Below are 15,225 nucleotides of genomic sequence, written 5' to 3'. Positions count from 1 at the left end.
TTATCTGCCTTACTGAAGGGCTTTGCAGAGATTTTCACAGCTAACTGCCACTCAGCTTTGAGACCCAAAGTAGTGCAACTCCAATCCCTTTTCCCTCAAGGAACTGATTCCTCAAGATGTATGACTGCAGAATGCTAGTAGTTTCAGGAAAGGCAGAAAGGCTTCACTGTTTTCATTTAAGCTTGGAACCATGGAGCTGAGGATGGCTGTGGTTGCCAGGGAAAAGTTCAGCAACTACAAGGAATGAATTTGAAATTTAGGGTAGGAGCTCAAATGCACATGAAATTTTCGACAGAAATTAAAAGACCAAAGTCAGCCAGCACAGTCCAAACAAAATATCAACTCTGATTTTTCCATAAATAAAGAACATTTGAATAACTTGACTGTGAAGCATATGTTCATCAAAATAACTGTTCATTAAAAAAAAAATAAAGGCCTTCAAATGAATAGTCATTACTCATTAAATTCTAGACACTGCTTTATTTAAAGTCATCAGTCTTAAAACTCCTAGAGAGAAGTTACTTCTGTCACATAGCTCTTAAACTGGAAGCAAAGAGAACTCTTACAGTTCCCCTCAATGGCAATCAGTTGCTACACCTACTGAGAAATAACTTCTCTCCCATACTTGACCTATATGTAAAGTATGTGACAGAATACAAGGCTGACGTACTTTACCTGAGTGTCTTGAACTAAAGCTTGTGGGGAAAATTGTAGAACTATTTACTATGAGAAAGATGTCTTGCCCTCTGGCTCAATATCTGATTTATTGACACAGATGGGCAAATCCTCTAACTGCTGTGTTTCCTCCTCTGTTGCAGAGTGTTGGGTTGGCAGAGAATTTCACTGTAACATGCTTCAAAGTTTTCTGGTGGGAATCATCTGAAGGTGACCCTAAGGTTCTCCTTTCTCTTTGTTAGGCTCGTATAGAAGAGTTAGAAGAGGAGCTGGAAGCAGAAAGAGCTGCTCGAGCCAAGGTGGAAAAGCAGAGATCAGATTTGGCCCGAGAGCTGGAGGAATTAAGCGAGCGGCTTGAAGAGGCTGGAGGTGCCACTGCTGCCCAGCTGGAGATGAACAAGAAACGTGAAGCCGAATTTCTGAAACTGCGGCGTGACCTCGAGGAGGCCACACTGCACTATGAAGCCACAGCTGCTGCTCTGAGGAAGAAGCACGCAGACAGCGTGGCTGAGATGGGGGAGCAGCTGGACAACCTGCAGCGCGTCAAGCAGAAACTGGAAAAGGAGAAAAGCGAGCTGAAAATGGAAGTGGATGATCTGACATCCAACATGGAGCAAACGGTTAAGGGAAAAGTAAGGGTCTTGAGACTTCCCATACCCCTGAGTGGTCTTGTGTAGCCAAGGTTTGTCTGAAGGCTTCCCAGGACAGCTGGTAGGGCTGGCACGTTTCAGAAAGTTGTGTCTTGCGATCTGGTGAGCTTGTGAGTGCAGTATCACTCCTTCCCCAGCTGGTGGTATAGCCCTTCTCATTTGGAGACAGGATAGCCATTGAAATGGCCTATGTCAGATGTAGTACATCCTCAGTCCCAGACATCTGGTTATTCATACATCTCAGAGCACTAAACCATGCTGCTTAGTGGTCCCCTAGGCTGATGATGACTGCAGTGATACCATACAAGGCTGTACAGCTCAGATGCTGATCTTGGCCCACAGTTTTGACTCACGTTAGCAAGGAATGTAAAACAAAGGCTTGCATGACCATTCTGTTCGTTTTCAGTTCCAATGGCTGAATTATGTACTTTGCTTCCTCAGTCATGGCAGCTTTCAGAGCGCTCTAAAGAGTCTGCTCTGTGAAACTGAAGACAGGATTTCAGTATTCTTAGTACAAGAAGGCTGACATCAGACTCAATTTATGATAAATAGCAATTACAACGGAATGAGTAAAGCAATTTTCACTGGAGATGATTTTCCTATCAAACAATTGTGATGAAGCTTATGTCTGAACGTCATAGGCATATGATTGGTTCTGAAGATCTTGCAGAGACTTTGTCTCTGGTGCTTCACTTCAGAACACAGTTAAGGAAAAGGAAATGAGGAAGGTGTTCTGATGAGGAGACTCCTGCCTGGGACCACAGACACAGGGTTTCTATTCTCCATTTTACTGCTGTCCTCCAAAGTGACATGGCAGCTTTTCTTCTCACAGTTCCAGTGTCCTTGCCTTCAAAACAGTGACAATGTGCACGCACACACATAGCCCTGATGAGTGGGATTATTTCTTCTTGATTACTTTTAAAACTGAGCCAAATCTCAAATACTTTATTTGTGTTCCAGGCACTCAGTGTTCCTGTAAGGCGCATTTCACTGTTGTTCTATTTGGTGGAAAACAAAGAAGTAGTATTTGCCAGGTCAAACTGCTCTTTAAAACAGGATACCAACCAAACATGATACAAGAGCTCTTGCTGTAAAGCTTATGAAGATCAGGCCTTACCCTCTCATTCATTACAAGCTGGTGGTAGAAGAAATATTTGTGTCTTTGTTGTCTGCTGTTTATTTGAAAGGGGCACACACAAAACAGATGTATTTCAAAGGCTACAGCTTCCAAATGGCTACTTGGAGGCTGCAGCTTTGTATGTCTGATTCCCATTTAGGCAAATGCAGAAAAACTTTGTCGCACTTATGAAGATCATCTGAATGAGACAAAAACTAAACTGGATGAAATGACTCGCCTCATGAATGACCTCACTACTCAGAAGGCAAAACTCCAGAGTGAAAATGGTATGTGTAGTAAATGAGTGTTCAGTCCAAGTAAGCTACTGGTAAGCAGAATGTCAAGTGGCTACATCAAAGAGAAGTGCTGTGCAGTGACATTAGTACTGAATGTGACTGGATCTGGTTTGCTGAATAGAGCTGTAGCTTTGCATCTTCCAATTTTCCTGTCTTCAGTATTCTTCTAACATTGGCTGGAGAGACCCTGCTTTGAACTGTCTTTTCAAACTCATCTATAATATCTACCAGCATGCTGTGCTACTGCCTCATGAGCTGAAGTGGATGTGCTGGCTAAGTACCACTTTCGCAAACAACAACACATATTGCAGAGCTACAGGGAAGATGAGGGAGTTGGCATACTTTTGTTGTCTGTGTGAATACACCTTCCTCAGCATGGCCTCAGGCACTGCACTCCAGAGGTTGCTCACATCCAACAAAAAAAGTACATGCTACATTTTTTTGCCACAGAACTCTTATCGCTGCATACCCATCAGATGCCACTGTTCTGCCAGATAAACTTCCTGTGCATTTTTAAAAACATTTCATTTCCTGTCTATTTTCATGTTATTTCTCTGTACTCTTGAAGGGCTCCAGTTTCTGCCCCATAATGATGTCCTTGTGATAAGTAAAGTTTTCCTTATATATCCCTCTGTTTTGCATGCTGACAGTTGTGAGGTTATTATAGTACTTTGGATTCCTCTGAAAAGAAATCTGTAAAGACAAAGTAGTGAAGAAAACAAAACCAGCTACAATTTCATGTGAAAGCAAGCATCAGTCTAGCCTGATTCATGAAACTGTCTGAAGTTCATGAATCCAAGTAATGACAGTACAAATATGAGTAATCAGGAAAAAAAAAAAAAGAAAAAAAAAAGAAAATTATCCTGCTTAAGTGTCTTGATGGCTACAAGTTTGGAAGATGCCTCACAAAAGGCCAGCCATAATCATGTTTGTTCTTTCCCTCAGTAGAATTGTATAAGTTGGACTTTGATTTTTGGCTCTGGCTGCAAGTGTGTCACTTCCTCTTAAATCCTGTGACAGGTGAATTTGTAAGACAGCTTGAAGAGAAGGAGTCACTGATAAGTCAGCTGTCCCGAGGAAAAACATCATTTACACAGCAAATTGAAGAACTCAGGAGACAGCTAGAAGAGGAAACCAAGGTAATGCTTTGACTGTGTCCCATTCATTGAAATGGAATAGGAGAAACTACTCATGTTCGTGTATCATCCTGGATAAAAACTGAAATGAGGTATAGGAGTGAGAACACTGCCTGCTAACAGAACAGTATTAATTCCTGCCGTAACAGCAGCAAGTCAAAGGAGAATAGTTTTGAAAAATAAGTGGTGTTCATAATTGCTAAATAAAACTGACCTAATAGTATATGCAAAATCCCAGATCTTGCATCTTATAAACCGAAATGTTTCTCCAAAGGTATCAGAATATCTTCAGTTTTGGTGGTTTGCTCAGCATGTTACCTGTTGGGATGACTTTTTGCCTGACTTGTTCAGGCCTGACAAGGCCAGCAAAAAAAAAACAAAGACTTGACCCTTCATTTGAATTTCTAGGGCATGTTTGTTTAGGTTATCCTGTAGTAACCTTGCAATGTTGTGACCTTTCTGTCCCTACAGTCCAAAAACGCCCTGGCTCATGCCTTGCAAGCAGCCAGGCATGACTGTGATCTCTTGCGAGAACAGTACGAAGAGGAGCAAGAAGCCAAGGCAGAGCTGCAGCGGGCTCTCTCCAAGGGAAATGCAGAAGTGGCGCAGTGGAGAACAAAGTATGAGACTGATGCCATTCAGAGGACTGAGGAACTGGAAGATGCCAAGTAAGTGGCTTACATGGGCTTCATCTGGCACTCAGCTGAGAGGACTGTAGCCTCTGTCTCTGAGCATCTCCAGTCTGCAGAATCTTCCCTCACTTCCAGTACATTTTGTCCATCTAGGATTTTCACTGTGATCTTTTTCGGGTTCCTCCTTTCTTTCCAGGACCTCTTCTTTTTGCTGAGACTACTAGGCCGTGGCTTTCCCCATCTAAATAGCCTATGACCAAAAACCCAAGGCATGATCAGCCTCCTAATCAGAAGCTACGTCTCTTAAATGGAAGTTTCAGTATATAGCACTTTAATTTTACTAGCTTTTATCAAAATTCACAACCAGCCCATAGTGGTCACAGTTAGAAATCATGGCAGGCTTCTTACTGAGAAGTCAAAAGTTCAGTTTCAAACATTCACGCACATGCACAAAATTATCTGCCACTTGTAGCATTCACAATTTAAGCTATTTTTTGTCTACGAAAGTCCCTTCTCTCTAGAGGCTTGATTTTTATTTATTTTTCCTTTCCTTTCCCCCTCCATTTTCCCCTTGGAAATCAAATTATTGAGATATTGCTTTGGTGTCAGCTTTTCTGGATAGACAGCAGTCATTGCCCTCACTCATTTTGCTGTTTCTTCCCATCTGGCAGGAAAAAGCTTGCTGCCCGCCTGCAAGAAGCTGAAGAAGCAATTGAAGCTGCCAACGCCAAGTGCTCTTCTCTGGAAAAGACAAAGCACAGGCTGCAGAATGAACTGGAAGATATGATGATTGATCTAGAAAAGGCCAACTCAGCAGCTGCCTCCCTGGACAAGAAACAGCGTGGTTTCGACAAAATCATCAATGACTGGAAGCAGAAGTATGAAGAATCACAGGCTGAGCTGGAAGCTTCCCAGAAGGAGGCCCGCAGCCTCAGCACAGAGCTCTTCAAGCTGAAGAATGCCTATGAAGAAACACTGGACCATCTGGAGACTCTGAAACGGGAAAACAAGAATCTCCAAGGTAGGCTTCATTCAGAACTCCATGGCTGGTGCGACACTGCAATGGGATCAGCTGTAGGGAAAGGCATTTCTCTTATCCTTAAAAGAACTTTCAGGTGTGCCTGGAGACTCTGATATTGGAAATAAAAGTTTTAAGCATTGAAAATGGTTTTGCCAGAGGACTGACTAGATCTGTGTGATCTAGTGTTGCCTACAGTTTTATTTGAAACAAGAATTCTTATTGCAAGGGAGAAGGAAGACCCTTAAGTGTCAGTGTAGCCTTTTACTAGCAGTACAATCCTTGCTTGTTACATCCAATGGAGCAATTCACATTGTTGAAAGCAAATTTCTAATCATGGCCACTGCCTTTTCCTCCTCCTGCCAGGGGCAGGGGAAGTGAACTCACTGCTTGCAGGGGTGTCAGCCTCAGAGAAGGAACAAGAAAGGTGGCAAAGATGCAACAGGTGAGGCCTACATAGCCTCCAAAGTAGGACACCATGTTGCTAGCCTGCAGATCACAGATCAAAACTAAACTGCTTCAAAAGTGTTTATGAGAAAGTCTGTGCCCTCAAGTTCATCAGGTAAAAGCAGCTGCTGTACAAGTAGGGTGTACACAAGCTGTCTTGCATACAGATGAGCACTTGAGGTGCCAGAGGCATGGATCCTATATTCTCATTCTGTGTATGTTTGGAATATTCAAATTGACACTAAATCCCTCTGACCTTTTTTTTTTGTTTGTTTAAGAGGAAATTTCTGATCTGACCAATCAGATCAGTGAAGGAAACAAGAACCTCCATGAGATAGAAAAAGTCAAGAAGCAGGTAGAACAAGAAAAATCAGAGGTTCAGCTGGCTCTGGAAGAAGCAGAGGTAAGGAGAGAGAACTCAATGGGTTGAGAAATTATTTCTTTATCATGAATTTCCCTCCTTTTTGATCCTCTCAGCTACACTGCAAATGTGCTAGTAGTAAGTGGAACTGCCCTGCAATCAGCTCCCCTGAGCTTGCTAGCCAGCCATGGGTTTCAAGAGAGACTGGCATCTTTTGGAGATCTCAGCTCTGAGATCACCAAACAGAGGCTGCTTCAAAGGAGGTGTCTTGTAGGGGTTGTTATTGTTCCCTTTTTTTTTTCTTTTTTTTTTTTCTTTCTGGAAGCACAAAAATCCTCTGCTCACTTTCTGAAAAACCAGCATGAGAGCTTTCCAGTCTTTCAGGAAATTTGGGAATTATGGTTTTACAATTTTTTATCAGATATCTCTAGTGTCTAGTTTCCATCAGCAAATTCACCATTTCCTATCATAGAGCATAAGAAAACAAACCTCCAGATGACATTAAATCCTACGAGGTTTTAAATATTGCTTTAGATGATGCACTTCACTTTAAAAAAAATAGTGGTCCCAAGCTTGGAAACAAGACAAAAACAGGCCATCCAGAAAATCTTTTACTCCCATAAGAGTTTGGTAAAGACACTTAACATCACTGTTTCTTTTTATAGTGACAGGTATGCACGTATCCAATGGGGATGGCCTATCACAGTTTACAGAAACAAACCAACAACGCAGAACAGACTGAGTGGAGATTCTGATTATTTCCAGGGTTTTCTGGAAGCTTGGTGCATTGCAGAGCTAGGAAGGGGGTGTCGGTGTTGCTGGCTAGAAGCAACACAGCAAGGGATTGTAGGGGAGGGCTGTGTTTCATTTGAATTGTTCTCTTTTCACAGCATCTGTTGAAGTGAGCATCATGCAGCAACAGGGATCCATTAATGCCTTAAATGCTGTGCAACTTCTTTTGTCTATTACAGGATGCTTTACAGATTGCAGGGATTTCACAGCCAAACAAACAGGTCTCACAATCAGAGCAGAGGAAATGGCATGTCTGTCTCCCCCAGCTCTGAGATGTGAAGGGTGATTACATGTTCTGTCACTGAGTTTCTCTCACAGGAAAGAATACATCAGTTCTGAGGGATCCAAGGGGCACGCTTTACTTTCATGAACTGTGTGAAATGGTTTCCTGAATCTCTGAAATTGGCAGCTAACTGAAGTAAAGCGATGATGTATCTTCATTGTGATAGAAATGTCTTAGTGCAGACTTTCTCCCTCCCTTGTGATTTGGGTTTCTGGTCATGGTCATTGGTGCTTCTGTGTGCTGTTCCCAGTAACACAGAGTGGCTGCTTGGCATGAAGTGGCATGAAAAGTGACCTGTAGCTGCTGCACAATAGCCAGAGATAAGCAAGGATTTTGAACAGCTTTGCTTTTGGGAACCCCATTCTGTTTCCACCATCTCTTGAGGGAAACACAGCAAAGCCAGTGCAATTTTACCCTTCAGAGAGCACTTTCAAACTATGTGGTGTTCATTTCCACTTTCCTTCTCCATGTGATGAGAGCAGCAGTGAGTCAGAGTGGCCCTGAACTTGGTTTGCGCATGACCTGAGAGTCAAAGACCTGGTGTTTAACTATTGGTTGCCACTAGCACAGCTCTTGACTTCCATGAGTGAGAGAGAACATCAGAACAAGGACAGACCTCCCCTGTTGATGTTGTTTCCTTCATGTTTACTGGAAATAAGGGGCAGATTAGTTTTGTAGTTTGTCTCACAGAGCTGATGCCTGCTCTGTGTTTCCTTAAAGTCACTCCATAACGAGATTGCATATGTGGGAGGTTTTCAAAACTCCCTGATTTGGAGAGATCTTGATGAGCTGTATGTGGACCCCTTCAAGCTCCCAACAACAATCTGGCTTCAGCTTCTCCCTTTCCTTTAGAAGCCAATGCATTTCCTGAGGGTGTCTACACTGCAGTGCAGGGGAATGCATGAGCTGGTATCAAAACCATGTAGGCAAGGTCTAAAGTACCTGGTACTTTGGTGAGCTATGGACTGTTTGAGAACTTGTACTATGAGGAGCTTTCTGCTCCATCTTCCAGCTGCCAGGTTGCATCAAAGGTGAATAAAAGCATTGCTTTGCCAAGTAAGCAGCTCACGTCCCTTGCTTAGAGATAGGGGTAGTGGAGGAATGTTGCTACATGAGAAAAGCATGAAGGGATCTCTTTCTGCATCAGCTTGTGATTTGAAAAAAAAGAAAAAGCAACTGCAAGTTCATGGTGCTTTCTATTCCAGGGAGCTTTGGAGCATGAAGAAAGCAAGACCCTTCGTTTTCAGCTTGAGCTTTCTCAGCTTAAAGCTGATTTTGAAAGGAAGTTGGCAGAAAAGGATGAAGAAATGGAAAATATAAGGTACTGTGCAAAGAGCTTTTATTTTTGCTTCTTCTCCTATAAAGATCAGAAATATTCTCAAGACCCAAGACAGCCAAACAAACCGCAGTGAGTTATGCCAGCAAAAGCAGATGCTGGCAGTGCCAGTAACTAAGGCAGCTCTGGTTATTGCCCTCTGCCAGAGGGTAGTTCTACCACAAGATCTTTTCTTAGTTCAGATATTCCTGTCAGTTCAGTCTCTGCCAGTGTACATGTAAACCCACCAGACACATCACAAAGCAGTTGCAGGTAAACCAGCTGGCACAGTCACGGGAAGACCATGAGCCTGTATGTTTACAGCAGGAAACAAGCAGATGTAGTCTACTGCTTCTTCTAGAATGAGCCCCTTCCAAGGGGAACCGCAAATCAGCAGAACTGTTGCAGTGGTGCTCAGATTGATGCTACCTGAAGGCAATATTTAATTCTGCATCTGGTTCATTTATGCAATCCATAATGCAGGAGGACACAAGGAGCTTGCAGTTATGCATGCACAATTTGGATAAGCGGTGAGATTTGGAGAGGTACAGAAAGTGTGGATATAAAAGGAGAGGAGCCTGCATGTAAAAAGGGTTGAGCAGCAAGAAAAAGGAAAAGTAATCAGATGACAGAAGGATGAAATCTTTTCCCTGCTTTCTTCTAGCACAAACCCTAGTGTGAAGAGTTACACTGATTACAGAGACCACAGGACAAGCCATTCCATTCAGTGTTCCTGCTCAGCTACATTGTGCATGTTTTGCTGCTAGGTTGCCCTGCAGGCAGGCAGGGCTATCCTTGGGAATCTGGGGCACAGTTCTCTGTCTTGCCCAAGCAATAAGATCGTCAAGGTTTTCCTTGTTGCCTTAATGAATTCCCAGAAATGATATGCAAACAGCAGAGCCTGGCCAAGGGTGAGTTACTGTGTGAGTCATATTCTGTATATTGAGTTACTTTCTGGCTGCAGGAGAGCAAAACCTTCACCTTGGGACTCAGAACATGGAACTGCTGATTTTAAGCCTCTCTGTTCTGACTGTTAAGAGGAAAATTATGCACCTGCCTCTACTTGTTTTGCCATCTCTTAAATTGACAGAAAGCTTCCTTTAACAGGGGGACCAGCCTGTTAATTACAGTGGGCTTAATCTCTTCTAACTTTACATGTCCATAACACAGATTTCTATTCCCGATCTACTCCCATAATAATTCAGCATACAAAATATATGTTCCAATACCTACTCTAAGATGCACTAAATTGTAGCTTGCAAGTGCCATTTACTATATAGAGAGCCCCCAGAGTGATTAGCTTGAATGTAGCCACCAACCATCAGTTTGATTAATCTCCTTTCTTAATGCCTTCGTGCAAAGCATCCAGTAGATGATTCAGTAAATATGGCAAGTGACAGTTAAGCTTGAAGTGCTTCTTGCAAGGTTCAGGTCTGTACCTGCCTGTGCTCGTAAAATACTTAAGGAAGTTCCCTGCTGAAATATTGCCAAAGAAAACATGGGAGAAGGATGCTATAGATCAGGAGTTGGCTGAGGGTGTGAAACATACTAGACAAGTACACAGCAACAAGGTGCTAGAAACCCATGCTATGTATGTCATTCAGAAATGTAGTGCTGCTTCTAGATGAGACACCTCTTGAAGGTGAAGTATGGTTTCACATAGCTCTACATCCCTTCCCAGAGAGTAAAACAACTCCCTTCACCCTTAACTTCCCATCTACTTTATCCAAAATCAGGAGGAACCAACAACGCACCATAGATTCTCTGCAGTCCACCCTTGATTCTGAAGCCCGGAGCAGAAATGAGGCAATCCGGCTGAAGAAGAAGATGGAAGGAGACCTCAACGAGATGGAAATCCAACTCAGCCATGCTAACAGACATGCTGCAGAAGCAACCAAGTCAGCACGTGGCCTGCAGACACAAATTAAGGTACTTTGAGAGCTGGGTTTCATACCAAAACAGTAATGGTGACAGTGATCAAGAGAGAAGCTACTCTCAAGCACATGCAGTAAAGCCCTTATGATCACATCTGATATGAGACAATATTGAGCAGTAGATTTCTTCCAAGACTTGCAGATAAGGTGGGTGAGATACAGGCATGAAACCCTGCTAGCTTCAGCCTCCCGCAGGGGCAGAGAGCTACAGCATGAGGTACTGAAAATCTGTGATTTTCTTAAGAGCCTGCAAATCTTTTAAAATTGGAGAGCAAATCACTTGGCTGGAGTACAGGGAGTGTGTGTGTATGTTCAGTTTTCTCACCTGCTTCAACACTGGTAAATTTTTTTGTTTTAAAAAGATATAAAAAGCTAAGAGATCTCTTAAGTCATTACCTGCCTCTTGTCCTTCCTGTGCCCAAGCTGCCAGTTCTGCCTCAGGCAGAAGTGCCAGCTCTGACAGATCTCAGCTCAGGTTTTTCCTCCCTTGTACCACCTACCAGAAAAGCTCTTGAGATAACAGTCTAGAGGAAGCTTTTCTCCAATAAAGAAACACTGAATCTTTGGAGGTGGGCTCCAGGTGATCTCTACAATCTATAGGTCCTTATATATACAGGGACTCAGAATGGAGTTAGCGTGGTAAAACCTGGCTGCTTTGTTCTAGGAGCTCCAGGTGCAGCTGGATGACTTGGGACACCTGAATGAAGACTTGAAGGAGCAGCTGGCAGTCTCTGACAGGAGGAACAACCTTCTCCAGTCAGAGCTGGATGAGCTGAGGGCTTTGCTGGACCAGACTGAACGGGCAAGGAAGCTGGCAGAGCATGAGCTGCTGGAAGCTACTGAACGTGTGAACCTGCTGCATACACAGGTTGGCTTTTCCTGGGTTAAACTGAGCTTCACCTGTTACGCATTGACACTGTTCATCCATGGGCATCACAAGACAGACACTCCCTGCATTCCTTCTGGTTAGAAAATGAAGGAGAGGAAATAAGGCACTCTGCAGATGTGCTCTCTCCTTTCTGCCAGGATAACTGGAACTTATGGCGCAGCCAACTGCTTTACGCAGTTCCCAGAAAATATGGATGGGTGATTACAAGAGCAAGTTGTAGTTCTTTCCTTCTCTACGTGCTATAAAACCATAGCTCCCTGCTTTCACTTGGCTGCGACTGGGATGGAGAAGCAGACATGGTGTTTTTGCTGCTGTTACTCAGCAAATCAAACTGCAGAGCCTGGGTGCAGGCCTGCTGTGCAGTGTAGCAAAAAGTGCTCAACTACACCACAGGGCTTCATTAAGAGAGGCCTTTGGACTTGAAGAGTCATGTAGGAACACCTCTTGACTCAGCAGCATTTTTGCTGCAAAATTCAAGCTTCACTTCACCAAATACTGAATACTCAGAAGGGAGAATGAGCTTTTTCTGCTTTGATGATATGAGGCTTTTGTTCTAACTACGTCATTAACTAACAGATTATGGATCATTAGTTTTCCGAATTGAACTGCCTTATCCATTCTTCTATTTCAGTCTCTAGCTTATTATTTTATCTGAATCAAAATCTGAATGTTTACAGCTTTGTGAGTACTCTTAACACCTCCTAGGCCTGAAGCTAGCTAGTTAGCAAAAGTCCTTACCATACTGCTGGGTCTCCTGAAATACTGCAAAAATAATTAAACCTTGGTGTGCTATGGTATTTAAAGAAGTTAGGTCTCCAATAATCACTTTTCCTCCTTTTCCGCTTTGCCTTTGTGGAAAATGTAATTAAAGAACACAAGCCTGATCAATCAGAAGAAGAAGCTGGAGGGTGACATCTCCCAGATGCAGAATGAAGTGGAAGAATCAATCCAGGAGTGCCGCAACGCAGAGGAAAAAGCCAAGAAAGCGATCACAGATGTAAGTAGCCTGGTTCCTTGCTCAATATTGTTTCAGCTCCACAGTGTCCAAAGACAGCACAGCATTTCTTATGTATGTTACAAACCTGATATATCCCAAATGCTCCACAGTAATCTGGAGGCAGCAGATGAAACTACAACTACACAGGCTGCAGGTAAAAAGAGAAGAAAGAATTCTGCTTGATTGACTTTATCTTATTTTTTCAAGAATGTAGATTCCACTGATCCTCAAAGTCTCAAGTCACATCACCTTTCAATTGGGTAAACTGTACACTTCTGTAGGCTAAACCAGTTCAGACTGATCTAGCACTAACTGATTGACTGGTCTATGTTGAATCTGATACAAGAAACAAAATTACTGAGTCCAAAATGAGGTACCCCGTAACTAGGTGTCTATTAGGAAAATATGAGGACAAAGATCCAAGAAGACAGAGTGCATTCTTCCTATCAGGAAGAGGACATCATCTGGACGTCCTTCATTAGAGTATACTTTAATTTCCCACAGACCTGGAGAAATGCAGAGTTGTGCTGACATATCACATCATGGTGTGCATGAATGAAGCTATTCTTGTACCACAGTCTTCGCTTCTCAGGAGGCAGTGCTATTACTGCCTGCCAGAGAGAAGACACTGATTGTCCTTGATTCAACTCCAGCCTGGACTGCAGCAATTGCTAGCTTCCAATGGCTGCTCAGTGATGGATACAAAATCTGTAAATGGCTCTTGGTAGCAGGGAAACATGTCAAATTAGAAAAGAGCTAATAGGCGTGCTTGTTACCAGCCTTGCAGAATGGCCAGGGACAATGACATAAGATGCTGAAACTGAGCTTCCTATAGCAGCACGCTACAGAAACTGCTGTGCTGTTACAGCTGCTCAGGAAGCTCTCATCTATGGCTGTTCAGAAAAATTTGCCTTCCAATTGTTTTAATCTACTACCTACCAAGACGCCCTAACTCCAATACTAGATTTTTTAAATAAGTTCTAGTTGAAATGTCTGTCGTGAACTGTACAGATTACAGGTATTGTAAATGAGGACATGTAAACACATAGCAAGAATTCTAAATCCAAACAAATAATAAGTAAAACAAACAACAACAAAACCCACCTTAAATCACGGCATTAGAATAGAGAGAGGAAAAAAAACATATTCTCTCTGCCCAGGGGATACATGCAGACACAAAATATTCTTTGGAGCTCTGGGTATAGTGAATGATTCAAGTAGTGGATGATTCAAGACAGATCTTCCATTGGGTTTTTACTGAGGCACAATTCTGTGGCATAATAGAGGTGCTGTAAAGTTTTGTTGTTTTTCAGGCAGCAATGATGGCTGAAGAGCTTAAAAAGGAGCAAGATACTAGTGCTCACTTGGAGAGAATGAAGAAGAACATGGAGCAAACCATTAAAGATCTGCAGAAACGACTGGATGAAGCAGAACAAATTGCCCTGAAAGGTGGCAAGAAACAGATCCAGAAACTGGAATCCAGGGTAAGTTTGCAATCAAACTACTGTTCACTCTCCCCTTTCTTAAAGAACTGGGACTGGGTAGATGGCCTAGGGCTGCCTGATAAGTTTATAGAGGCTGATAACATATGCTGTGAATGCTTTTCTCTGTTTCACAGAAAGCAAGTGAACAGTTCTTGGACACACATTTCCCTTTTATCATTAAAATGAATGATAAATTCATTTGATAATTATAGCACAGCAGTTGGCCAACTTCCTCATTAAAAAAATAGTGACAAATTTTAAAAAGGAATGGCACAACATCTAAAACCGGGAAAGGCCTCTGCTTGCTTCATTTGAACATTTTTTTCTCTTGCCAAAATTTCTACCGAGCATCTGGTTCTGAGTGGGATCTTTGACTGCTGGTTCACCTTAAATACACTTAAGAAAAAGTAGAATGATCCATTTTTGAAATTCAGCTCTATTAAGATGCTGAGAAAGTGAGTAATTCTTGAACTGTGAAGTACATTATCCACTGCATTATACATGTAATGTAAGGGCAAGAGCTTTTTCTTTTTTGCAGGTTCGTGAGCTGGAGAATGAACTTGAGAACGAACTCCGCCGCAACTCTGATGCCCAAAAGGGAGCCCGCAAGTTTGAGAGGCGCATAAAGGAGCTGACTTATCAGGTGACCATGGACTGCATAGCCACTAGGTCCCAGTGGAGAATAAAGGAGGGCATTACCCAGAGCTTTCTGATTGCAAGAAGCTTTATGGATGGGAAGAATATCTTTTTAGGGCTACTACCATCTTGCCTGACTTACTGTAACTAATGGTACAAAGAATGCTTATTGCTGGGATTTGGATGGTTTTAGCATGGTTATAAAATGGAGCAGGCTTAGATGATGATTCACACTGCCCAGAAGAAAGCCCAGCTGTCTCTCAGTTGTGCTGATGTTGCTAAAGAGAGGATCTGGATGCATCACCAGGTGTAGGGCTGCCCAGTCCCAGAGCTCTGACACTTATCACAGGTTTACTAACAGCTGTTCATCCTATCCATCTGTTTAGTCTATTATTTAATATCATACATGTTGTTTTATTCTGACTTCTGTATGCGGAGCCTGAAGGTTGCTAAGAAGACACAGGCAGATAGAATTAACTGATCTGCCTGTTTATGGCCTGCAAAAGCTTAAAACTGTCTAATTTTACCAGAAGTGCCTTCAAAACAGATTTTACAATAATCAA

At 42.6% G+C, this 15,225-nt stretch overlaps 1 protein-coding gene across 1 annotated transcript in view; it reads left to right on the top strand.

The window, feature by feature from the left end:
- MYH15 (myosin heavy chain 15) overlaps positions 1 to 15,225 on the top strand; it is a 46,440-nt gene that overhangs the window by 28,794 nt on the left and 2,421 nt on the right. The window contains exons 29-40 of the mRNA XM_031613185.2: positions 918 to 1,307; positions 2,603 to 2,729; positions 3,759 to 3,877; positions 4,346 to 4,542; positions 5,178 to 5,527; positions 6,250 to 6,374; positions 8,613 to 8,728; positions 10,459 to 10,651; positions 11,321 to 11,524; positions 12,417 to 12,542; positions 13,856 to 14,026; positions 14,565 to 14,669. Of these exons, the coding sequence (XP_031469045.1) occupies positions 918 to 1,307; positions 2,603 to 2,729; positions 3,759 to 3,877; positions 4,346 to 4,542; positions 5,178 to 5,527; positions 6,250 to 6,374; positions 8,613 to 8,728; positions 10,459 to 10,651; positions 11,321 to 11,524; positions 12,417 to 12,542; positions 13,856 to 14,026; positions 14,565 to 14,669 (2,223 nt within the window). The remainder of the gene's footprint in view (positions 1 to 917; positions 1,308 to 2,602; positions 2,730 to 3,758; positions 3,878 to 4,345; positions 4,543 to 5,177; positions 5,528 to 6,249; positions 6,375 to 8,612; positions 8,729 to 10,458; positions 10,652 to 11,320; positions 11,525 to 12,416; positions 12,543 to 13,855; positions 14,027 to 14,564; positions 14,670 to 15,225) is intronic.

Source organism: Phasianus colchicus, chromosome 1 (assembly GCF_987193195.1).
Source record: "Phasianus colchicus chromosome 1, bPhaCol1.hap1.1, whole genome shotgun sequence".
NCBI classification, from domain to species: domain Eukaryota; kingdom Metazoa; phylum Chordata; class Aves; order Galliformes; family Phasianidae; genus Phasianus; species Phasianus colchicus.
This window is presented reverse-complemented; position numbering and strand designations above follow the sequence as displayed.